This window comes from Rhinolophus hipposideros (genome assembly GCF_964194185.1).
Source record: "Rhinolophus hipposideros genome assembly, chromosome: 8".
Classification (NCBI taxonomy): domain Eukaryota; kingdom Metazoa; phylum Chordata; class Mammalia; order Chiroptera; family Rhinolophidae; genus Rhinolophus; species Rhinolophus hipposideros.
In genome coordinates, this window is record NC_138054.1 from 31,357,778 (window position 1) to 31,384,852 (window position 27,075).

The 27,075-nt window shown below is 33.7% G+C and overlaps 1 protein-coding gene across 10 annotated transcripts in view; it reads left to right on the forward strand.

Moving 5' to 3' along the window:
- COL24A1 (collagen type XXIV alpha 1 chain) overlaps window positions 1-27,075 on the forward strand; it is a 308,048-nt gene that overhangs the window by 135,300 nt on the left and 145,673 nt on the right. For all 10 annotated transcript variants that reach the window (XM_081056177.1, XM_081056184.1, XM_081056178.1 and 7 more), the window contains 4 exons: window positions 2,714-2,767; window positions 3,998-4,042; window positions 8,155-8,208; window positions 9,543-9,587. In XM_081056177.1, the coding sequence (XP_080912303.1) occupies window positions 2,714-2,767; window positions 3,998-4,042; window positions 8,155-8,208; window positions 9,543-9,587 (198 nt within the window). The remainder of the gene's footprint in view (window positions 1-2,713; window positions 2,768-3,997; window positions 4,043-8,154; window positions 8,209-9,542; window positions 9,588-27,075) is intronic.

Consider the following 27,075-nt stretch of genomic DNA (forward strand, 5'->3'; position numbering starts at 1 on the left):
TCTGTGTCTGTGAGGTTTTGTTTATTTGTCTTGTTTGTTTGTTGCTGTCAGTCTTATAGCCCACATGTCAGTGAAATCATATGGTTCTTGACTTTTTCTGTCTGACTTATTTCACTTAGCATGATAATCTCAAGATCAATCCGTGTTGTAGCAAATGGCTATATTTCATCTTTTTTTATGGCCAAGTAATAGTCCATTGTACATATGTACCACATCTTCTTTATCCAGTCATCAAAGGACACTTTGGTTGTTTCCATGTCTTGGCCACCATGAATAATGCTGCAATGAACATGAGGGTACATATATCTTTACAGATAAATGTTTTCAAAATTTTGGTGTAGATACCCAGGAGAGGGCTTACTGGATTGTATGGTAATTCCATTCTTAATTTTTTTGAGTAACCTTCATACTGTTTTTTTCTATAATGGCTATACCAATTTACATTCCCACCAACAGAGTATGAGGGTTCCTTTTTCTCCACAACTTCTCCAACACTTTTTAGTACTTGTTGATAATAGCCATTCTAATAGGTCTGAGGTGGTATCTCATTGTGGTTGTGATTTGCTAGTGAAGTTGAGCATCTTTCATGTATCTGTTGGCTGTTTGTATGTCTTCTTGGGAGAAGGGTCTATTCAGATCCTCTGCCCATTTTTTAGTTGGATTATTTATTTTTGTTTTTGTTGAATTGTGTGAGTTCTTTATATATTTTGGATATCAGCCCTGTATCAGAGATGTTGTTTGTAAATATCTTCTCCCGTTTGGTTGGTTGCTTCTTTGTTTTGTTGACAGTTTCTTTTGCTGTGCAGAAGCTTTTTAGTTTGCTATAGTGTCATTCAATTATTTTTGCTTTTATTTTCCTTGCCTTTGAGATTAAATTCATAATATTATCTGAGAACCCAAGGTCCATAAGTTTAGTACCTATGCTTTCTTCTATGCAGTTTATTGTTTCAGTCTTGTTTCAGTCTTTGATCCATTTTGAGTTAATTTTGGTATATGGTGACAGGTAGCAATCTAGTTTCATTCTTTTGCATGTGGCTTTCCAATTGTCCCAGCACCATTTATTGAAGAGGCTTTCTTTTCTCCATTGTATGTTTTTGGCTCCTATGCTGAAAATTATCAGCCAATATATATGTGGGTTTAATTCTGGGTTCTCAATTCTATTCCATTGGTCTGTGTGTCTGCTTTTATTGCTGTTGCTTTGTAGTCTAACAGTTGATTGCAAAATAGGGTAATAAAACCATGACTGTACTATTTTCATGAAGTTCAAAAATAGGTAAAACTAAGCTATGGTGTTAAAAGCCAGGATAGATATTACCTCTGGGGACTAGAAAAGGGCTAGTGATTAGGAGGGGCTTCTGGGATGTTAGGAATGTTTTAATTCTTTTATTTGGGTGGTGGTTACCCTGCTGGGTTGACTTGGTAATAATTTCTTGAACATACTTGCAGTTTAATTCATTTTTCTGTAGGTGTGCCATATTTCAATAAAACTGATACATATATGATTTTTTAAACTATAAAGAGATGCAAGTGATTGTTTGTCATTCAATTCATCCACTGGTTAGGGGAATGATGCAATCCTTAGAGGTATATAGGTTTCTTCAAATGTGTTAATAATGTTATACTTCCTAAAATGTGTGGAAGATGGCTGTTCTCAATATATACAAATGGTTTTATCTGTATTTTAAAATAAAAAGAAATTTAAAAAATACTTTTCTTTAAAAAAGATATATAAAACTTTATAAAGTGTGTATATATAAGTGTGTATATATATGTATATATATATACACAAATATATGTATGTGTATATATGTATATCAGATCTGTTTGTGTGTGTGAAAGAGGTTGAGAAGAGGCATGATCTATTTATTTTTTATTTATCTGTTCATAGTAAAGAGACTGCAAATATATACACTAAAAAAGACTGAAAGCTTTTAGTAATTCATAGAATTACTAAAAGCAATAATTCAAAAGGTAATTCCTAAGAGATTTACTTAAAACTTTGCTAATACCTTGCATAGTTTGGGGGACAGAACTGAATAAGAAAGATGTTGCCATGTTGAATAGATGTTGTAGGGTGCTTTTTGAAATAGAAAGATTTTGTTTTTTAGTTACTTTGATCAGTTTTTACTCAGAGAACATTTGATCTTTAATAACATGCATTTTAATTAACAAAAGAATTCTTTTAATTTTGAAATTCCTAACCTCCTTCAGATTGTTATTTTCTTTTGCAAATTGCCCTCTATTTTACCAGCTTGTATCAAGAGGGAAATTAATTGATGAGTGCGCATGATGTATTCCAGAATCTCTTAACAAATTAAAGCACCATATATCCCCTCCATCTGTTTTCAGATTGTGTTAATACTCTATTATGTGTTTATTGTACCATTATCAGATTAACAATGGGACCTATTGCTTCAAATTTAGAAGTACTTTTTCTGAAAAGGTGTCTCATTAAAGAGTAACTTACTGAGCAGATTATCTGAATATTAACATACTGTTTAAAAATAAGTTTATCCTATGTTTCCCAACTTTTTGTTTCCCTGTATTTTTCTGATCATCTACCCTCCCACCCCATTTTGATAAATTCATAATGAAAAACAAATAGCACCAAATAATATTGTCTATCTTCAGATGAATGCTGATTGAAAAAAAAAATTAGCTCAATTTAATAGAGCTGAAGTTTTCATTGCATGTGCTTATATTGTTTTTATAGGGACTTCTTGGAAATAGAGGGCCTCCTGGACCTCCTGGTCTCAAAGGAACTCAGGTATGGAGGAAATAAATATCCAATCAGGAATTTCTATAGTTCAAATATTTATTTTTTGTGTGACATTAGTTTTTGCTTAAAGAAAACATTACTTTAGTGTAGACAATTTTTGCCATACAGGATGTCAAGTTGCCATTTTATTTTGGCAGTTATGGAATGGGATTTGGAATTATTTTACAATGTTTTGAATTCATTAAGTGATTTATGTCAGTGGTCTCTTGAACATCTGAAGAATCTGAGCCTAGAATCTCACTCATATGTAGTGGAATTTATATTAACTATTTGTGTATATTTTATATTTGTGAGCCAATACATTACATTTAATTGAATTGTGAATTGAGCAAAATGTTTGTTAATCAGACAAGTAAAATGGAATATATATTTCTAGAAAGATCTGTATATGTTGTTGAAATGTGATAACATTAACTTTCATTTAAAAATGAAAAATCATTATATTTAGGAAATATGCCAATAAATGGAGGAAAAACACCTATTACCTTTTTCATTTTCTTAGATAATAATTTATGAAAATTCTTTATGTTTTCTATGTTCCTCTATCTTTATCCTCCCACACATTTTTTGACACTTAGAGGAATACACAAGATTTTATATTTTATGACAGTATAACTGATTTGACCCAAATAATACTGAATCTGTAAATTAGTCAAGAAGAAACTTTAGACATTAACCCCATTTCAGTATGATCTGGTACAGCTTTGTATCTTTAAGGCTTAAAACAGAACTAAGACTCAAAAACATATACGTTGAATGAATGAAATATCAAAACGTGTCAAGTGCAAACATATTCTATAACCAATAATTTTTTACTATACCAATGTGTATTGATTTCCATCTGTTAAAAACTTATATGAATTCCTCTCCGTGTCAGAAAGATACCGAGCCCTAGAAAATAGTGGTCTTAAAGATTCCCAGTCCTGATTCTGTGATACCCTAACCACTTTTACTGTTATTCACTCTGTTTTCTATATATAACTTACATCATCTACCAATTTAAAAATAATCCAGTAATACCTGTGTTCCTTAGAATAGATGTGGAGTTGTCACAGAAAAAAATAAAAATGTTGTGAGTGATACATTTCTAAAATACAAGAAAATCACAGCATTCTTATCATCACATCTCAGAATAAGCTTCAGATTTAAGAATAGAGAGAATGGGGTTTACATTTTAAGTAATTATTTCAGGCCATGATATGTTCTGATTTTTTTAAGGGAGAAGAAGGACCAATTGGACCCTTTGGAGAACTGGGGCCAAGAGTATGTATCGTATAACATGTGCTTCTCTTAAAATAAATATGCTGTAAATGTTTCTTAATAGCACCAATTTTTAAGTTACAGCCAAGAATAAAAAAATGGAAACAAACTATAGCCATACAATACTCCCAAATAAAATAGGCCTATAATGGGAGTTTTCTAAGGATATTTTAAGTGATATTATTCCTCTGCATATTTATTTGTTCCTACAGTGGTCTTATGGTCTTAGTAATTTGTACAAATTATTTATAACGTTTCTCAAAATGTAATAGGAGGCTAAATACCTTAGATATTTTAGTAATGTTTTGGGAGTTTCTGTTTTGTAAATGTGTCAGTAAAATTATGAAAAGTTAATAAGATATTTTCTGCCAACTTTTTCCCAGATAATATAGTGTTGTAATAGATGAATTACTCATTTTCAAGTTCTGAAAATGAATTCTTTAAGAATTGGGGTATGCATGGCCAAAGTTTACATTATCATGAAGTAATTAAGACGTGTACATCACATGTATTTTAAGAGGCATTATTAGACTCATATAAAAAGCATCTCATTCTTTTTTTTTGAGAACATCATAACATACAGGTTCTTAAAACATTTAAGGAGACAGTAATTCTTTGTTTTGCACCTTTACCTCACTAGCACATACACTGCCACTATCCCATTGAAAGAAAAAGAAGATTTTTTATTTCATTTTTTGTGAGGTGAGTTATATAACAGAAAAAATGTTGTTATTTGAGCCCAGTATAATTCATCTTATTTAAAATTTATTGCCCTAGAAAATAGGAGAATCATATTCACCTCTTTCCTACTCAATCCTAATATCTATTATTGTTGCTACTATTGATTGAAGATCAATTTAGCCCTGGTATTGCTCTAACTATGTCACACAAATCATCTCTAGTCCTGAAAAACACTCTGCAAGATATTGTCTACATTTTTAAATATGAAAATAAGACTTTATTCTCAAGTATAACATGCTTAAGATAAACCCATTGTGATGGAACTTAAACAGGACCAGAAGTAAAGATTCCAAGACTGATTCTCTGAATTGCTTGATTTCAAAGATTATAAATGTGCTAATGTCAGATTCCAGTGAGATTCATTCCATAATGTAGTAATGATGTATAACTATTAGTATACTGCCATGCCTGAGTGAGTACCACATTATTAAAAATGAAAGAAATATTGTCACTAAGGCTTTTATTTCCAAACAGTGTGAATAAATTGTATTATACATTTTTTGTAAATATTATAAGCAAATCTAATAATTTAAACTCTTAACAACATTTCTTCTTTATCTGCAAGTTTACCAGAAAGCAATTTATATTTAACAATAAGAGGATGATTATTTGTTCTATTTTGTGCTTGGTGCGAAACCACTAAACAATTTCAAGCAAGGCAGAGGCAAAAATTAGAACAACTTTTTGGGTAGAAGTCCTAAATATAATTTTAATTCACTGATGTTTTTATATGTAGTCAAAAGATTGTTTTGTTTATTTTAAGAAAGAAAAATATGAGCATATTTGTTAATGGATAGGAATAATAAAATCTAAATCTATAATGTCTAGTAAATATTATAAATTAGTATTCTATTTAGCAGTCACACACACACACACACACACACACACACACACACACACACACTTTTTCTACTCCTAGATTCAATTTGTCACACATATTAGTTGAGACATAGTGATCTCCTTAATAAAATCTTGTATAATCAGATATAACTTGTTTGATATTAGAAACCACATACTGGAGATTAATCCACCCAATATTTGGGATATTGACTTTCTCTTCTCCAGTAATCTTATCCTCAACTCTCTTCAGCTACTAACTGCTGTGGTCAAACCTTTCACCTTGTCACTATCAGTAACAGCAACCTCTGCTTATTTTCAATTTCAAACTTCTCACTCCCCAACCGTCCTCTCCTTTCTTCTAGTACTCTCTCTTTTGTAAACCACTCCAACGGTCCCAATAGGAATTTTAAACCATTGGTCTTATCACCATTCCAGTATTCTTTATCTTCTCTATGCCCGCACATCTCTCCTCAACGTGCTAAAAACATTATAATTATTCCTTTGATTTACATTGTCAATTCTGTTTCCATACCTATTTACTTTTACTTGTTTAAATTATTATTGTATGCTTTCTCTCTCCTCACCTCCATTCATTTCTCTCTTATCCTCATTCTTAGCCCTTTACCTTGCATCCTGGCTCTCTAAGAAGATTGAAGTAATGGAAAGAGAACTTCTACAAGTCTGTACCGTTGCTTCTACCCACTTCACTGTGTATGTGCCATTAACTCTGCCTTCTCTCCTGTTAGTATGGACTAACAGGCCATTTTTCTAGCTAAGGTCAAGACTTCCACTTGTTTACTATGTTACATACCCTTTCTCTTACTGAAGAACACTGATCCAGCAATTCTCCCCACTCTCTCCTGCATTTTAAATTTGCTCTCTCTAATGAATCAATCCTATGAGCACATAAACATGCCATTATTTCTTCCAGCTTAAAAACAAAAAACAAAACTTGTTGCGACCCATTTTCCTTCCAGGTATTACCTTTCCTCCCTTCCCTTTTCAGTAAAATGTCTCAGAAGTGTTGTCTATACATGCTCTTTCTGAATTTTCTCCTCACCCTATGTGCTGCAACTATTCTTGCTCCCACCACTCTAAAACAAATAATCTTACGAAGGTCATACATGACCTCCATGTTGCTGAATTCAATGATTATTTCTCAATCTTCATTATACTCTATACATATATCCTTCAGAATTCGGTAAGATTACTCTCTCCTTCTGGAAACACTTTTTTCACCGACATGATCTTCCTCCTAACTCTCTGGCAGCACATTTGCATATTTTCCCCATTTCTTCAAATGATAAATTTTGGAGTACCCCAGGGCATGGTTTCTGGATTTTTCTTTTCTATCTACACTCAGATGAGCTGGTCCAGTCATTATATACCATCAAAATGCTAGTGATTTATGTTCAGATCAGAACCTTCTGTCCACTGAACTCTGGACTTGTATAACTACCACAAGATCTCTCCACTTAGATGTCTGACAAGACTATCAAACTGAAATGTCCAAAACTGAGCTGCCAATTTACCCTCCAAACCTGTTCTTCCCATAGTCTTCCCCAATTCATTTGGTCTCTTATTCAGATTATAAAGCTTGAGTTCACTTGTTGACTTTTTTCTTGTTCTCACATTCCACACGTGGCCTGTCATCAATTCCTAAAGGAACTACCTTCAAACTGTATACAGAATCTTACCACTTCTCACAACCTCCTCTGTTAACACCCTGATATATGCCACTGTCATCTCTCACTGGTGTATTGCAGAGAATTCTTCTCTGAACTCCGCGTTTCTGCTCTTACATCAAAGCGATCATGTTAAAACTTAGCTCATGCCACTTCTTCTTTCAAAACTTCTCTAAGGCTTCCTGTCTCACTCAGAATAAGAGCTAAAGCCCTTACTGTAATCTACCAGGCCCTACAGAACCTGGCTTCTCTTACCCCACTCCTTCTTTGACCTTCTCTCCTTACTGATCTCCTCTCTTACTCTTCTCCAGCTGCATTGACTCTTCATGGTTTCTCCAATGCACCAGGCACATTCTTGCCTCAGGGCCTTTGCACATGCTCTTTTCCTGTCTTGGAATGCTCTTCCGTCAGATATCCATATAACGTGTCCCTTTCTTTAAGTCGTAACTGCCACCTTCTCAGTGAGATCTTCTGTGGTAATTTTATCAAAAAAGTCAACAAAACTCCCACAATAGTTTATATCTTCCTTCCTTATTTAATTTTGCATTCTTCACATTTACCACTGCCTAACATATTACATATTATGCTTATTTTTTTTAAATTATGTCATCCTCACTATAGTGAGCTCTGTGAAGGCAGGTATGCTCAGTGCACTCCTCAACCCTTAGTCCCCAGAATGGTGCATGGCACATAGCAGACAGTCAAACATTGTAGAATGAATGGCTAATAACTATAATAAAATACAATTATCAAATATTATCTGATACAAAAGTCTGAATTTTACAAATCTCAGGGCGCTTTAAAAATTGAGAACGATTAAATATCTCTTTTTTTTCTGTTGTCTTCTAGGGAAAACCAGGTCAAAAGGGGTATGTGGGTGAACCTGGACCAGAAGGATTAAAGGTAAAGTCACTGACTTTATTACCAGTCATAAAGTATAGATTTCAAAAGACAAAATTATGTCTTTCATAAACTAAAATAGAGGCATGTCAAAGATTTTATTCAACTCATTAATTAATGAGAGAGCCATTAATATGTTAAAACTGGTTCAAATAGCACTTGAGAAGCTATATATTATAGTTACTATATCACATTTCAGTTCAGACAAGCCAGTTACAAATGCTCGTAGCTACATATCATTAGGGGCTACAATATTGTTCAATGCAGTTGAATATTTTACTACTCCACACTGCAATATAGTTATTAATTTTTAGACAGCAATTGAAGGTTTCTTATCCTATTTATTTAAATATAATGTACATTCCTGTCAGATTAAGTGTATGTGGTACCCTGGACTTGATCTGCTACCTTTCATTAGCCTATGCCTTTGTTCAGCCATTGCTCATGCCATTCCTCACCACTAAAAATGACCCTTTCTCACCTCCAGTGTTAACTATCACCTATTCTAATGGGCCAAACTCAAATGTAGTTTTATAATCCATTATTTGAACTCATGAATGTTTGGATTTTCAAAAGGTAATTTGGTCATTATACGGTATTTTACTTAACATACCAGCAGGCTATGCGGCAACATACCATAATTAGACACATTACTGTTTCTGTGGTCAAACATAAGGATGTTCAGATAAATCAAAATAATACTATAAATAACCTCACTCAGATCAGGGAAAGCATTGCTGCCAAACAAATTCAGGTTAGGTCAGGTTCACCACCAAATGAGTTGTGAAAAACTTTAGGTTTTCAGAGCTTTAGGGACTGTGAATTGTGGTTATGAACATGCGTCACTTCTCCAGTGAATTCAGCTCTAGCTGCACCAGGCCTCAGGGCGCCTGCTCCTGTGACCTCCTTTACTACTTATCTGTGGCAAGTATTCTGTTCTGCTTAACATTGAGTGATACCGTATATCCTGAAACAAATAGGGCATCCTTTAGGCAAGAGATTTATTCTTATTCTTCTTAATATCATCCACAGTGCCTTCTGCAGATTACACTTCAATAAATATTTCTAAAATTGTATTTGTGAAAGTATTTTAAAAGTGATTAAAAGTCGTAAATAGAAGAATATAATCTAAGGAAATAGGTCATTGCTATTTGAAAACAGAGGAAAGACTACATTCCTTAGAAATACTATAGCAGAATTTTGATAACTGAGATTTATTTTGCCTCTATCTAGCTTATGACTAGATAATTACGTTAAAAACTAAAACAGTAACAATCTCATGAGTAATCTTGTTTGAAAAATAATCATTTTTGCAACATTATATTCTTTATTAACAGGGAGAAGTAGGAGATCAAGGAAACATTGGAAAGATCGGTGAAACAGTAAGCTTATTTTATATTCTTACTTTCATTTTTTAATCATCTGTAAACATTTTTAGGAATCATGTTAGACATGACCTGTGCTTATCAAATACAGGTTACAAAATTCTTATCCACAATAAATTTAGATTCACTTGTGATGTGACAAATAAAGCCTACCTTACAAACAAGAAATGAGAGAAAACATAGTTACTGATATTTTCATCGAAATATAAGTATGATATGATCTCAGGAGAATTCCTGTTTCTGATATTTCGTCTTTAATTTTAGTTCTGATCATTTCAATCTAAATTTGACTTTAACATTTTTTATGAGGTTAAAGGGGGTCAAATATATGGTGGAGAAAGGAGAACGGACTTTGGGTGGTGATTACACAATATAATATGTAGATGATGTATTATAGAATTGTACACTTGAAACCTATGTAATTTTACTAACTAATGTCACCCCAATAAATTTAATGAAAAATTTTAAAAACTACAATTTATCAAACCATAATAGTTTGAAGATATTTTTCTTTAGATTTGAAAGGTTAGAATAAACCAAGAGGCAATGAATTGAAAAGCATATGATAAATTTCTTTCCTCAAAAATGTTAGACTTCTCTGATGACCAGTCAAATAAAAACCATAATGAGATATCACCTCACCCCAGTCAGAATGGCTATCATCAACAAGACAAATAGTAACAAATGTTGGAGAGGCCGTGGAGAAAAAGGAACCCTCATACACTATTGGTGGGAATGCAGACTGGTGCAGCCGTTATGGAAGGCAGGGTGGAGGTTCCTCAAAAAATTATGAATAGAGTTACCATATGACCCAGCAATCCCTCTCCTGGGTATCTAGCCCAAAAATCTGAAAACATTTATCCATAAAGACATATGTGCTCCAGTGTTCATTGCAGCTTTACTTACGGTGGCCAAGACATGGAAACAACCAAAATGTCCTTCGATAGATGAATGGATAAAGAAGTTGTGGTATATATACACAATGGAATACTATTCTGCCATAAGAAAAGATGAAATAGTACCATTTGTGACAACATAGATGGATCTCGAGATTATAATGTTAAGTGAAATAAGTCAGACAGAAAAAGTCGAGAACCATATGATTTCACTGATACATAGTATAGAAAACAAGACAAACAAATGAAGAAACAAAAACTCATAGACACAGTCAATAGTTTAGTGGTTACCAGAAGGTAAGGGGGGCGGGGGGTGAGAGATGAGGGTAAGGGGGATCAAATATATGGTGATGGAAAGAGAACTGACTCTGGGTGGTGAACACACAATGTGATATATAGACGATGTATTACAGAATTGTACACCTGAAATCTATGTAACTTGACTAACAATTGTCATCCCTATAAACTTTAATTAAAAAAAGAAAAACATTAGACTTGTTTAAATTTATATTACTGTAGAAGCAGGAGCAGGAGTCTTCAAGTTGTATTTGAATCAGACATGTTATAAGTAATTTTATTTTCTACAAAGGGAAAAGCCAGCTAAAATATTCTCTAACAAATGAACGTACATAACATATATTAATGGTAAATTAAATTAACACAAGGCAAGTGAATTTATTTGCAAAGTATGCTGGGTTGTCACAAAATAAGTGATACCATTTAATACCATCTAATAGGTTAAATGAGCAAATTCAATTCCCTATAATCTATCTTATGACAAATAAAAATTTCAAAAATAATGTGTTACAAGTTTAAGTAATTAAATGATTATATTTTCTGGTCTTGTAGTAAAACAGCAATACAGTTCTGATATTTTTCCATTAATTATTAATAAAACTAGGGAGAAAATCCATTTAGTCTTAAAAGATCATAGCCATACCAATTAATTCTCACTCACTACAAGGTGAACTTTTTGTTCTTACTGAGAAGGGAACTTACAGTGAAGTATTAATATCAATTAAGTTATTCAAGGCTTCTCATCAAGTATGTTCGTAACATAGTTCTCTAAGATCACTCAAAGAAATTAAATTCTACCATTTCTGAGTGACAAATTACTTCAGAAATATATATGAGCTAGAATATGTAGCCAAAGTTAAAATACCAATGAATAACACCTTTTCATAAAACAACATATATCAAACTTCAGAGTGTTATTTACTTACTAGTATTGGTCTAGTTTCACACTGTGTAAGAACCCATCACCAGTGCTATCCAAAGAGGAACTAGACTGTCTAGGCAGATAGTGAATTTCTGTCATTGGAGGGAAATTAACAAGTCAATTAACACAGGTGAGGATGTTTTAATGTTATTTGAACAGACACTTGGCCTAGATGTTGTAGAGAGGTTTTAAGCATCAGATAAATTGTCAAACAAAAGGACCTTTCCAACTTTGAGATTCTCATTAAGGATGGAAGATAAAGGCTTTTTAAAAACTTCGGTGGCTATATTGAGTTAATTAAAATATATACAATATCAAAAGAGTGTTTTTAGCTCTTGGTAATTCCCAGCTTTTATTTTATCTTACTAATTTCAAAATCTTAGAAATATGATTCATCTAATCCAGAGTTCTATTAAAACAAAACTCTCGAGATATTGGAAGATATTTCATTTCTTAACATCAATCTTATAATTTTAGAGTATCTAAGGTTAATTATAATTGCAGAGCTAGTTTTTACTTTTCCCAATCTTTTTATATAGGCATTTAATTGCCTTTAACTGGACTTCCTCCAGTTGCATTTGTTTCCTTCTAGATTTATACAAATTAGAATCCAATTTGTGATAGAGCCTGGCAAGAACAATAGTTCCATCTACGCTTCATGTCTGTATACCTCTTACATTCGTTTACTGTAGGCAAGTAATTAATTTCTATACATGAGTCCTAAATAAGTTTCTAATTGCAAAAGACGCCCCTTCACCTCTTCATTCTAGTATTCTGTTTTTTACAAATAAACTGGAATTACCCCACCTTAATTGCCAGTCATCTCTGTCTTTAACTTTCTAGGCTGAAAGTACTTGAAGAGCTGTAAAAGAGAAAAGAATGTAGTTTTTCAGTATTGGTCAACAGATTGGATCAGTAGGATCAGTAAATAGACATTATAAGGGAACAGCTTAATTTGTAGGTAAGAATATTTTCAGAGAATTTCTAACACTCAAGCAGACACTTCCATAGAGTGATTCATCACCTCATATTGGAAGGTATGGATGACTTTCTTCAATCATTTGTTCAGCAGATATTTATACTTATATTCTGGTACATTTACTGAACTTATGATCTCTGCCTTCATGAAACTTTTAATCTATTGGAGTTTTGACAACATTAAATTAAAAAAAACACATAAGGAAATATGTAATTATAAACTGTGATACATTCTGTAGAAGGAAAATTTAAGGAACTTTGACAAGGTTGCCAAATGTGGATCAGGAGATGAGAAAAGACTGTTTTGAGGAAATGACATATGATTGTGACCATAAAGAATGGTATAAATTAGCTAGGGAAGAGTGGGGAGAAAGAACATTCCTGAAATGTGCAATGTAACATACTTCCCACCTTTGCCACTTACCTTGCTTTAGAGAGAGTACTTAATTTCTCTAAATATTTGTTTTCACAACAGTAAAAGGATGAAAAAAATTACTACTTTATATAGAGTTTCTTATGAGGATTAAACACGATAATGCACTAAAAGCACCTAGCACAGAATAAGTCACGTAGTAAAAACTTTATAAATGTGAACTGTAATGGTGGTGGTGGTTATTGTTATATGAGTATGTGATGGTCCTAAATGAGAAAGATTTTAGCTGTTTTGAGGAACTTAAGGAAAGCGAGTGTGGATAGATTTTGGTGAGCCAAGGGAAAAGCAACCTGAGGTGATATTAGTGAAGGAGGCAGAAGCCAAATCATTGAGGGCCGTTAATTACTTTGGACTCGATCCTAAAGTAAATGGAAAATCACAGCAGTATTCTAAGTAAACCAGTGATATGATTTAATTTGTATTTTAAGATTACTTCGGTTGCAATGTATTGAGAAGTTGGAACTGGTTGTGAGGAGCAGAAGTAGAAGAGGGTAACCAGTTAGGATGCTACTACAGTAGTTTAAATGAGAGAGAAAACTGATTTGGGCCAGGGTGATGGCAGTGGACACAAGATAAGTGGATATATGTAAGATATATTTGAGGCGATAATTTGTACATAGTCTGCAGAGAGAAGGATTCTAGTCAGTTCCCAGCATTTAACTGGCCTTTGATAGCTAAGCAATTTATGTTTTCTCATAAATATTATGAAAGCATAAGAAATTGCTATCTATGATGTCTAAGGTTAATTCTAATTCTAAGAATCTATGACTCTTTTCTAAGAATTTTAATGTTTCTCATCTTTTCACCTGATGGTTTGGCTACTTTTCTCTGGCTGTCCTCCAGTTTCATTATGTCTTTCTGGAGTTGGAGCAAACAAAACTAGACTAAATATTTTAGAGGCAACGGCTCCACAGCTTTCTCCATGAGTGGGATTATAACTTCTGTGTTTTCTTTATTGTGGTACTCAAACCATGCGGGTTTTTTCCTATAGCAGCCGACTGGATATCTTTGGGAAATGATCAGCAGTCACTCTCAGGATCCTCTTCTGGTCTGTTATTTTAAATATAAAATTTGGAATTTTTATTCATAACGTGACCTGGCTTACATTAAGTTTCAGTTGCCACTTTTCTGCCCATTTGAAAAAAGTTTCTTTTGATTATCTTATGGTCTGGCCACATTGATTTATCTCTTCAAGTATAACCCAACTATTTGATTTCATCTCATGTATTCCTTAATGTATCAATTTAACAAGATTTCATAAGCAATCTACTGTGTCCTCTTTGCCTGGCCACTGGTGTGCTAGTGTTTAGTATTTGACTGATGAGCAGAAGGGAAAAAGAGGAAAGGCCATGGATAATCCTCAAAATCAGGTACTTCACTTCTCATGACAAAACCTTTAGAATGATAGAGCTTCTGATGGCTGATTTTGAGCTGGATTATAACCAATTCATTCAAGACCAGATAGAGGTGGAGTCAAAGGAGGAAATTTTGAAAATTATATTATTTATTAATGACCTATTATCTCATTTAATCTTGAATCAACCCTTGTAAAATAAGTCATACTGCATTCTGTGAGAAAACTGAAATTTATTGAAGCTGTGTGATGTGTTCAAATTCATACAGAAGTTAAATAGTTGATCTGGGTCGCAAATCTGAATTTTCTACTTCCAGTTCCAAGGTTCTTTTCTCTGTGGCAAGCAATCATCAGTTTTTCCTGTGTATAAGTAAGAACCTTGAAGTGAATCCTTGGGAATCAGAAAGATTTGGAAAAGGGCAAAATAAAATTTTACTCTAAAATCTCTTAGACCAAGCTGGCAATTAAAATTTTAAATATTGTTGAATCTTATTAGTTTCTTAGAAGTATTGAAACATAATTTCATGTATTTATACTGGAATCAAGAAAGATTTTGAAGGATGTAGAAGAAAATATTTTAGAAATGCTCAACACAAAACCATTTGATGCAGTGGTTAGTTTTGCTGCTCTCTGATATTATCATGAAATTGTGATCAGATACAACTTGATAAAAGTTGATCTTATTTAATGAGCTCCATTTTACTTTCATTATGAGGAGAATGCTAGCTTTAGGTGGACCTACCTAAGTAATAAAAAGTGACTTATATTTTTTTGAGGAAAAGTCTCAGAAGCTGAGAGCTCCATTTAGCTAAACGTGAAAAACAAAGTAAACTACTAACAACTGCCCCTATGTAGGGCCTCAGTAGTCTCAGTGCCTTTACCTTTACAAATGTCACCTACCCCCTCCTGTTTTTTAGCTGCACACGCCAGTAGCACAGCTGCAAAGCTGTTGTTTATCTCCTACCTGTCAGGGAACAGTAATTTTTCTCAGAAAATGGAATGGTATATGAAATATTTATCCACTTGTACATTCCATCATGTGAAGGATGTTTATCTGAATATGATAAAAATAGCTACCATTCATTGAAAATATGTGATATGCCAGAGACTTTACATATGTTATATCATTTCATCCTCACAAAGACCCATGGAAATAAAAATTATTTCTGTTATACAAAAGGAAACTTATTTTTTCAGAGAAGTTAAAAAACTTGTCCAGCTCAGATAGTAAAGTAGCAGAGCTGGGATTGAAAAGGAGTTGTCACTAACTTCGTCATATCAACTTGCTTCCTTTTAACAATGATATGAAGATGTCCAGTCTTTCTAACGGGAATATATTGTCCTGTTATTACTGTATGAAGTTAGAGATTATGGGGCCCCAAGTATCACATTGTAGTTTGCGAAGTATCTCAAAAACATGAATGTGTTAAAATTATTATGCTTTAGGATTATGTATTTGACATCTGACATTTTTTAAATGTACAAATAGCAGCACTTATTTGATTAAGAAGCCATGGTGAATTAATTTCACAATAGTATTAAGTCTATGCAAGTGTAGAAAATTAGAAAGAAGTATAAATCAGTGAAATCAAAAGGGACACTACAAGTATGTGTACATATCAGTGGATATGAACGGAACAGATATATAACATTATAATTTTAGGTAAATAGAGAGGAAGTGAATTTAAAAAGACAATTCTACTAAAACCTACCATTTTCTGAAAACCAGGTGCGATTCCAGCAGTTTTTAAATCTCAAATACAAGAAATTTACTTAGGAAAATGGAGTCAGCGAATTTGTAGGAACAGTTGAGGTGCTTAAAAGGTGAGAAGGGTTTCTCAGTCCTTTGGGCTATAAGATACATTATGTCCTGACATTTATGATATCTCTTTGTAAAAAGCAAAGTAAATTACTAGGAAAATGACAAGTACTATATTAGATGGGGTCCTACAGAACTTTTTCTACCGATATGAAAGTTGAAGAGTATTGGAAAATGAAGACCACAGAAAATTGTTCATATAACAAAACCAGATGTGGTAAGAGGTAGACCAAGATTAAATCACGTGTAAGTGGTTATTAAAGGGAAACCAAGAAAAATGGGGAAAAAAATTGACATGTTCATAAGATAAAAGCTTAAAGTCAAAATTTCTATCTATGAGAAAAATGAATTATATTAAATGTTGCTGTGCTACAAGCTAAAAAATCACAGAAAGTATTGAACATGAAGTATATCTTAGACATATGAAGCCTTGTGTATCTTGTTTTATATTACATATATTTTTCTTTTATCCTTACTAAATATGCATTCAGTTATTTTGAAAAAGTAAAATATTCTAGAAAAAGGAATAAGAGCCAACATTTATAGAGTAATATAGGGAACCCTTCTTAATATAATAAAGTTTCTCAGATTGCACAAATTAGACTAGCAATAAACTGTTTCAAAGGAATTAAAAGAAAAATTAAAATGGAACTTTGTGCTTCCAAATACAAATAATAACATTAACTTTTTTCAGATGTAAACATTTAATGTGCTTACTGCCCTGGGGGACTAAACCGATTAGGCTTCTGATTGAGGACACATAATGCTTACCTATTTTAGAATTGATAGAAATAATTGTTTTTTAGTTCTCTTTGTTTTTTAAGGATTCACTCATAAGGATTACTTTTCAAAGTCACGTTTAATATAGTTCTGTATTTAAGCCTGGGATATTAAAATTCAGAATTCAAATAGGTTTACATATTACCCTATGATTTGAAGTAAATTAATCATCTACAAGTATGTGCATCTCACATGTTTTTCTTCATCATGTACTTACAGTTCTGTGTTCTGGAAAGATATTGTGATTCTTTTTATAGCCAAAGAAAATGAAAGACATTTATTTATTCTATGATTTACTTATTAACATTGTGTGCTATATATAAAACTAAATAAGGTTTGATCCTCAAGTGATATATCATCTAGAAAATGAGTAAACAATTATACACATAATTTTACCAAAACATTAGTCCTGTTATGCAAGATACTGTATGAAAAATAGGTAAAAATTGTTTTGACACCTGCCATAAAGATATGTGTGTTGATAGAGAAACTCTGGCTCTGTTTGGATAAAAGCATGTTACCGCTCTCTTAGGTAGGGATGATAAAAAGTGGTAATCACAACTTTTGAGAAAATGGCATGGCAATTGAAAATTTCTATATAGAAGGAGTCTTGGGGTGACACTTTTGTTGGAAGGGTGTGCTGAGGGACTTCCCTTAAAACTATATTGTAGTCTTTGGTTTAAAGTCTATTGTGTCTGTTAGAAGTATAGCTACCCCTCATTTCTTTTACTTTCCATTTTCATAGAATATATTTTTCTATCCCTTTATTCTTAGTCTACGTGTGTCCTTAAAGATAAGTTTACTCTCCTACAGACAACATATACTTTGGTCCTGTTTTGTTGTTGTTGCTGGTTGGTAGTTTGGTCGGTTGAGTTTTTGGGTTTTTCTTAGTGGGGGAAGGGTTGGTTGGTTGTTTTTTTAATTCATTTAGATACACTATGTCTTCTGATTGGAGAATTTAGTCTGCTTACATTTAAAGTAATTATTGATAGTATGGACTTATTATTGCCATTTTGTTGATTGTTTTCTGGTTGTTTTGTAATTCCTTTATTCCTTTCTTTCTCTCTTACTCTCTTCCTTTGTGATTTGATGGTTTTGCTATAGTGGTAGGCTTTGATTCCTTTTTTATTATCTTTTGTGTATCCACTATTGGCTTTTGCTTTGTTTTTATCATGAGGGGTACATAAAACATAACAATCTATTTTAATCTGATAATAGCTTAACTTTGAAAATGTACTAAACCTCCCTCCACCAAATGTTTGATTTTGCTGTCACAATTTGCATCTTTTTAATTGTGTATCCATTAACAAAGATTTGTAGCCATAGTTATTTTTAATACTTTTATAACCTTCATACTGGAATTATAAGTGATACTCATCACCATTAGCATATTCTGAATTTAACTATATATTTATTTTTACCGGTGAGAATTATAGTTTCATATTTAGCACCGTTCATTTCAGCTTGGAGAACTTCCTTTAATATTTCTTGTAGGTCTAGTCTAGTGGTGAAGAACTTCTTCAACTTTGGAAAACTCTATCTCCCCTTTAGTTTTAAAGGACTACTTTGCCAGGTAGTGTATTCTCAATTGACTGTTTTCTCTTTCAGCTCTTTAAATATATTATCCCATTCTCTTTTGACCTGCCCAGTTTCTGCTGAAAAATCTGTTTGCTGTCTTATGTGGGTTCCCTTGTATATAACAAGTAGATTTTCTCTTGTTACTTTCAAGAATCTTTCCTTGTCCTTAACTTTTGACAATTTAATTATTATGTCTTTTGGTGTATTTTTTAGACTAATCTGTTTTTGTTGTTGTTGCTGTTTTTCTTTTTGTTTTTTGGAACATTTTGGGCTTCCTGTATCTGGATGTATGTTTCTTTTTCCAGGTTAGGGAAGTTTTCAGATATTATTTCTTTAAATAGTCTGTGTCTTTCTCTCTCTCTCCTCCTTCTGGGACCCTTACAGTGTGTATATTGGTTCTTTTGATGGAGTCCCATAAATCCCTTAATCTGTCATAATTTTTTATTCTTTCTTTTTGCTTCTCTGATTTGATGAATTCCACTGCCCTGTCTTTGAGTTGCTGATCGTTTATTCCACTTGATCTAGTCTGTTATTGAACCCCTCTAATGAATTTTTAACTCAATTATTGTATTCTTCAGTTCTGTGACTTCTGTTGGTAATCTCTTTTAATATTTTCTATGTCTGTGTTGAAATACTCACTTTTTTCATGTATTTGTCCTGACCTCATTGAGCAAGTTTATGACGGTTATTTTCAACTCTCTATCAGGTAAATCATTTGTTTCATTAAAGTCTGTTTTGAAGATTTATCTTTTCCTTTTATTTGGACACATTCCTCTATTCATTTTTCTTGACACTCTGTGTTAGTTTCTGTACATTAGATAAAACAGCCACCTCTCTCAGTCTTGACAGCGTGATCTCCTGCAGGAGGTAAGCCTTGTCTGGCCTGAGCACCCAGATGACTATCAAATTTGTGAGTATCCATGCCTCTTTGTTCTTAGTGGCTCTTAGTAGTTGACAGTATTCCAAGACTTATCAGTGTCCCAAAGGGGAGGATCACAGTCAGCACCTATATACAGGCTGATTAGAAACTGAGCCTTCAGGCAGAAGCTGAAAATGTATGTAGTTAAGCCACCTCCAGTGAGAAACTGGCAGATGTGAGTTTTTTGCTGCTTCCTTTGTGCTGACTTGGGTGTATATCCATAGGGCAATGCCCTGGTACCCATTAAGAACCATTTCTTTGTTTGCTGTAGTCCTGTGGAACTCGTGAATGCAAACTCTAACTGGCCATTAAAGCCAGGATATCTGGGCAGCCATCCCTCAAGTGACAGCCGCAAAAGCTGTGGTTAGAAGTATGTACAAGTTCTTCCCAGGGAAATACTGGCCTTGGTTTTATATTGGAGCAGGCTGGAGAGAGAAGGCCAGGGGTTGGGGAGCGGGGAGGCGTATTTTGGCTTCCCTGATCTCTGGGAAGAATCACAGCCAGCTCCTAGATACTTGCTAAATTAAAAGCCTGACACGCAGGTGGCAGCTTTTAAAGTACGCTGTTAAACCCCTTTTAGGACTGGGCGATGAGTATATTTTATCCACTGCCTCTTCGCTGAACCCTGGATGGATAACTGGTTAAGAACTTCCTCTTGGTTTGCTACAGTCTTAAAGGACTCATTAATATGATCCCTGTTGGCTGTCACACCCAGGAAATCAGTAGACCCATTCCTGGAGTGGCAGCTATAAAAGCTGGAGTGCAGTCCTGTATACACACTGTTTCCAGGGAGATACTGGCAATTTGGAGAAGGCTGGAGGGCAAGGTGGAAAAGGTGTTCTCTGGCTTCCCCAGTCTTTAGGGAAGATCAAATGCATACCCTAGATACCTTCTGGATTAGAAGCCTGGCTCTAGGCAGCAGCTTTTAAAGTATGCAGGTAAACTTTCAGGAAGAGATAGGGAGATGGACATTCTTGCCTGCTGTCTCTACACTGAGCGCTAGGGGATGTTATTGTGAGTGCTCATGAACCCAGTAGGAGTTACTTCTTTTGTTTGCTATGGTCTTATGGGTCCTGTAGACAAAAGTCCTGTTGGCTCTCAGAGCTAGGTGTTTTGGAAGCCCATCCTTTTGGCAGGAGTCTTAAAAGTTAGGGCACCAGACATGGGGTTCAAACCCTTCACTGCCCAGGGAGAAACTGGGAGTTGGCAATTCTTTCCCAATTGTATAGTGCTATTCTGGGGTGGAGTTATATCAGCCTTTTCTACCTGTTTTTGTGTGGGTATTTTTTCATTTGCCAAATGTGTAGGAGTCATCCAACTAGTTTCTAGATCTTTTCCAGAAGGAATTGTTCCATGTATATCCGAACATTTGGTGAGTCTGTGGAAGGAGTTTTGTTCAGGATCTTCCTATGTCACCATCGTGGTTGACTTCCTACTCCTGGCAGCATTTTCTGTAATCAACACTACCACCCATCAATTACCCAGTGTTGAAAGCTCAGCATTTTGTTTGTATTTCCTCTCTTCTTTTATATTTACTCTTAATAAATAACTACCTCTAACAAACTCTACGTTTGCAATGTCTTGTATTCTTTACTCCATAGCCTTAGTCCACTGGCTTTCTGTGGTTCTCACTATTCCACAATTATTAATTGTATAACAATTATTTACCAAATACTCTGCTAGATGCTATGGATAAAAAAAATAGTTCATTTGATGTATTAGTGGGGAAACGTAAAAAACAGTTCCAATATAGTAATTGTGTGGCAGTAAGAAAAGAGCACTGTATTCTGAGTGAGCGAACCAGGAAAGGCTTTGAAGGGGAGTCAGTGCTTGAGTGGGACTTTGAATAATATCAAGGAATTTTCTTAGAAATAGAGTAGGGCCTTCGGCAGCTCTCCAGATAGGAGAGCTGAACTTGTACAAAGACTGAGAATCATCAGGGAACCCAGCATATACTGAATTATTATTAGTTTAGTATTAGTATCATACAGTGAAAAGGGAAAGAGGGAAGAAAACATCTGAACAGGTAGACAATGAGCAAATAATGAAGAGTCCACAGAGATTCACATTTTGTAGGCAGTAAGAACATGCTGAATTCATACTAATATTGTAAAATAGACATATTAGCCAGTTAAAAATGTCATGCTTGGTGCAAGGTGCAGGATAAATTGAAGATAAAGGAATACCAATAAAGAGCAGTATTAGGGAGAGATGATAGCCAAGTACTTTATCTAGGACTGTGGCAAAGGAGAAAGTTATGAAAGGTATTTAGGAGCACAGTAAAATCTCCCTAAACTCAGAGATTATTTCTTATATACATGCCTTCTACATAATATGTAGTAAATAAATATTTGTTCAAAGATTAATGATTCCAATAGGATCTAAGTTCCTTTTCTAAATGCTTTGGCCTGCCATCTCTGTTCAGGCTTTAAAAGCCCATCTTAAACACTACCTGTAGGGAAATTTCCATAGATCTTTCAGGTGAAAATAAACTTTCCATCTTGTTAAATTTCATAAAATCTAGTCTTTTGCCATATTTAACACTTCAGTCTTTGTGTTTTAGATTTCAATATATAGCCCTTGGCTTTCTTTTTGATTATAAGTGTCTTGGAAGAAGAATCCAGGTTTACAGGGTATGTCTATTTATATCCTTAAACTACCTAGAATAGAATCTTTCACTTGCTAGGTTTTCTGTAAGTACTTGTAGAATGAAATAGTGAAGAGTGTATCTAACTATAAGTATGGAAATAAAATACCCTAGATCAATATGATAAAGTGGTAAGAGTAAGAACTCTGGAACCAGACTAATTTCTGAGTCTAGTGGAAGATACTGATATTAAATAACCCAAAGAGTAATGAAGGTATTGAAACGATTAAAAAAAAAAATTGTCAGAAGCATGTCAAAAAAAAAAAGAAAAATGGTAAGCAAAAGTTTCAAAAAAACTCCATAAAAATTAAATCATTGGCATTTCTTTGTATTTTTAATGCTGTATCTCTCATTAAACAACATAGTTTTGACTCATCGGTGTTGCTGCATAGTGTGAGACTACAGAAAGACATGAACACATCCCTCACGTTAAGGATCATAGAGTCTCAAAAAGTAAATTTATAAAAGAACAAACAGGATAACAGTGAATGTTATTAGCAACCAAAAAAAATTGTGTGGTAAATTATTTACTAAAGAGAATCAGAGTAGTGAGAACTTAGAGTAGTTTAAAATAGTCAAGGAAAGAATTATGGCTTGATTTACCTCTTTAAACTCAAGAACAGATTGATTATTCTCATCAGCATACGCATCATACTTCATGGAGTAATTGATATCTTATCCCCATGAAAGATTTATTTTATAACTGGAAGTTTGTACCTTTTGACTCCCTTCACCCATTTTTCCCATCCCCAAACCCCACCTCGGGTAACCACCAATCTTTTCTCTGTATCGGTGAGCTTGGCTTTTGTTGTTGTTTGTTTTTAAATTATACATATAAGTGAGATCACACAGTATTTGTCTTTCTCTGACTTATTGCACTTAGCATAGTGTCCTCAAGGTCCATCCATGTTGTCACAAATGGCAAGATTTTATTTTTTACGGCTGAGTAATATTCCATTGTATATATGTATGTACCACATTTTCTTTATTTATTCATCCACCAATGGACATTTGCGTAGCTTTCATACCTTAGCTATTGTAAATAATTCTACAGTGAACAAAGGGGTGCATATATCTTTTTGAATTAGCATTTTTATTTTTTTTGAGTAAGTACTCAGAAGGGAATTGTTGGATCATATTGTAGTTCTATTTTTAATTTTTTGAGGAACCTCTATACTGTTTTCCACAGTGCCTGCACCAGTTACATTCCTACCAACAGTGCACAAAGTTTCCTTTTTCTCTACATCCTCCTCAGCAATTTTATTATTTCTCTTTTTGTTAATAGCCATTCTAAAAGGTGTCAGGTGGTATCTCATTGTGGTTTTGATTTGAATATCCCTAGTGATTAAAGATGTTGACCATCTTTTAATGTGCCTGTTGGCCATCTGTATGTCTTCTTTAGAAATATGTCTATTTATATCCTCTGCCCATTTTTTAATCAGGTTCTTTGGTTTTTTTGTTTCTTTGTTTTATGCTCCAGTTGTATAAATTCTTTATACATTTTGGATATTAAACCTTATCAGATTTATGATTTGCAAATATTTTTCTCCCATCCATCTTTCCAGTTTGTTGATGATTCCCTTTGCTCTGCACTAGCTTTTCGGTTTAATATAGTCCCACTTGTTTATTTTTGCTTTTGTGGCCTTTGCTTTTAGAGTCAGACTCAAAAATTAATCGCCAAGATCAATATTGAGTGATTGATATCTTAACAATACAAAAAGTGATGGAGGAGGATAAAAGGAATAAACTATTTCAAAAACATCCATCTATGAAGAAATACAATGGCCATGCAGAATAAATTTTTACAGCATACTTTTAAATTACATGCTTATGAATTTCATGGTACCAGAAATATCTCAGACAGATGTGGCATGCCTGCCTGCCAAATTCCATGAAACTTCTATGATGGAGAAAAGTGTCAGGAGGGGAGTTTTTACGTACCCCTGATAAAAATGAAATATTCTTATGTAATTCTCTGTTTAAAAAATAGGAGAAAAAATTCACAAATGGTCATTATCCTGGATTATATCCTTTATGTTTCAGGAAGCAGTGTTGTTTAATGCTTTTTTGTTAGATGACAATCTGGCATGCCCGTTGAGGTTCAATCAGTTACATTGATTAAAAAGAAAAAAAAAGTAGGCTCTCTAAGATAATGATTTTGTTCCCCATATCAGACTTACTAGAGGTTCTTTATTGTTAAAGTGTCAGTTGTTTTTTCCTGTTGTTTTGTTTTGTGTGTGTGTCAGTAAACATACTGAAATGACATGTCCAGCATGAAAACCTAGTCATTTATTTTTATTGTTTCTAGCTAATACAACTTAGATAAAACTGAGAGACTATATATGTTTTGACTATGGCAATTTTGCTGATTTAGATTTCCCTTCTCCATGTCATATATACTAACCTGAATTTCTTCCACTATGTGGTAAATTGGGTGTGTGGGGGGGTGGGGTGTCGTTTGGGATTTGTAATTTTCTAGCACATGCTGGAATATGATAAGTTTTAGACTCAATTACTTGACAACCTGGTGGCAACTCGAATCAGTTCAGCTCCACATGTATTTGCTGAGACTGCTGTGTGTTCATCTAATTGGGGTAGGCAAATCTAAACCACTTCAGGGTCACGTAGTAGTAAGCACAAGGATGTTAAGGAACTGAGCCAATCATCAAGGTGTTTCCTTACCAAACCCCACCCAGAGAACAGGGACTAATAATTATCGAAACATCTGTTGATGCTATATGTTGACTTTTACATTTAATAGCTAATTTAATCCTAAGGTTTTGGAACCCAGGATTATCCCTTTTGTCCTGCAGAAAAAGCATGAAGTACACACTACCTGTATTTCTCTTTCTGTAGTCAGAAAGAGAAATTTCACCATATTGGCTGGTCAGTACACATATAATACAGAGAAAAATAGGAATTTCTATTGAATAGTAGTTCTGTTTCACTTTTAATATTGAACAGTAAATAGGAACTACCATATAAAAATATGGTTCTTTTAAATAATTGTTGCATATGAAGGAGAAGGAATGGATGTGATATTTGAGAAGAACATACATTTTTTATGATATTCTTGGTCTCTTTTTTATCTCAGTTTCATATCTTTTTTTATAGAGGTATGATTGACACACAGCATTATATTAGTTTCAGATCAGTAACATAATGATTTAGCATTTGCATATATAGCCAAAAATCACTACAGTAAGTCTACTTAACATCTATTACTATACATAATCACAGATTTTTTTCTTATGATGACAACTTTAACATCTACTCTCTTAGCATATTTCAAATATGCAGCACAATATTATTAACTACAGTTGCCATGTTGTACATTACATTCCCATGACTTATTTTATAACTGGATATTTGTAACTTTTAACCCTCTTCACCCATTTCACCGTCTCACCTGTCTCTCATATCTTTTTTAATTTTATTTTTCAATTGGAATTGACATTGAGTATTATTTTATATTAGTTTCAGGTATACAGCATAGTGGTTGGACATTTATATTAATATCATTTACAAAGTGATCCCCCTGACTAGTACTCACCTGGCACTATACGTAGTTATTACTATATTATTGATTATATTCCCTCTGCTTTACTGGATAGTCCTGTGACTATTTTGTAATTGCCAATTTGTATTTTTTAATCCCTTCACCTTTTTCATCCTGCCTCCCAACCCCCTCTGATCTGGTAACCATCAATTTGTTCTTTGTATCTATGAGTCTGTTTCTGTTTTGTTTGTTTGTTTGTTTATTTTGTTCTTTAGATTCCACATATGAGATTATATGGTGTTTGTCTCTGTCTGACTTACTTCATTTAGCATAATACCCTCTAGGTCTATCCACGTTGTCACAAATGGTAAGATTTCTTTTTTTTATGTCTGAGTAATGTTCCATTTGAGATATATATATATATATATATATATATATATATATATATATGTATATATCTATCTCACATCTTCTTTATCCAGTCATCTTTTGATGGGCACTTAAGTTGTTTGCATGTCTTGCCTATTGTAAATAGATCTGTAGTGAACATAGGGGTACATATATGATTTCAAATTATTTTAAATTTCTTAGGATAAATACCCATAAGTGGATTTGCTGGGTCATTAAGGTAGTTAGTTCTATTTTTAATATTTTGAAGAACCTCTAAATTGTTTTCCACAGTAGCTGCAACAACTTGCAATTCCACCAACAGTGCAACAACGGTTCTCTTTTCTCCACATCCTTGCCAACTCTTGTTAGTTTGGGATTCATTAATAAGAGAAGAGCATATATTTTTGAGGTAACATAGATTTGAATTCTAATCCTGAGTTTCTTCTTCCTCATTTGTAAAACTTAGGGTGAAAACATCTTTTTGCATGTTTATTGTCAAGATTAAAAAATAAAAATTGCCTAAAATAAAGCCTGCACACAGGAGGTGCTTAATAAATGGTGATGGTTTTATTTGTTGTTTTTGCTACTACCGCATCAAAAGAAGGATAAAAAAGCAGTTTTATTTTTATTTTTTGTTCAAGTGTCTCATGGATATAGTATTAACTCAGGTACTCTAGGATATTGTGTTGGAAGTTCCCCAAGTCCACTCCCAGCTTCAGTGATTCATTCGAAGGACTCACAGGACTCAGCATGTAGTCATCCTCATGACTAAGATATATTGTAGTGAAACGACTCAAAGGAAAGTTAGCAAAGGGAAGACACATGGGATGAAGTCCTGAAGAAACCAGCACAGCTTCCCAAAGTCTCCTCCCAGAGGGGTCACACAGGACTCGCTTAATACTCTCAGTAATGAGTTGTGACATGATGTATGAAATATTGGCTTCCCGGAAAGCTCATTAGAGACTCAGTGCCA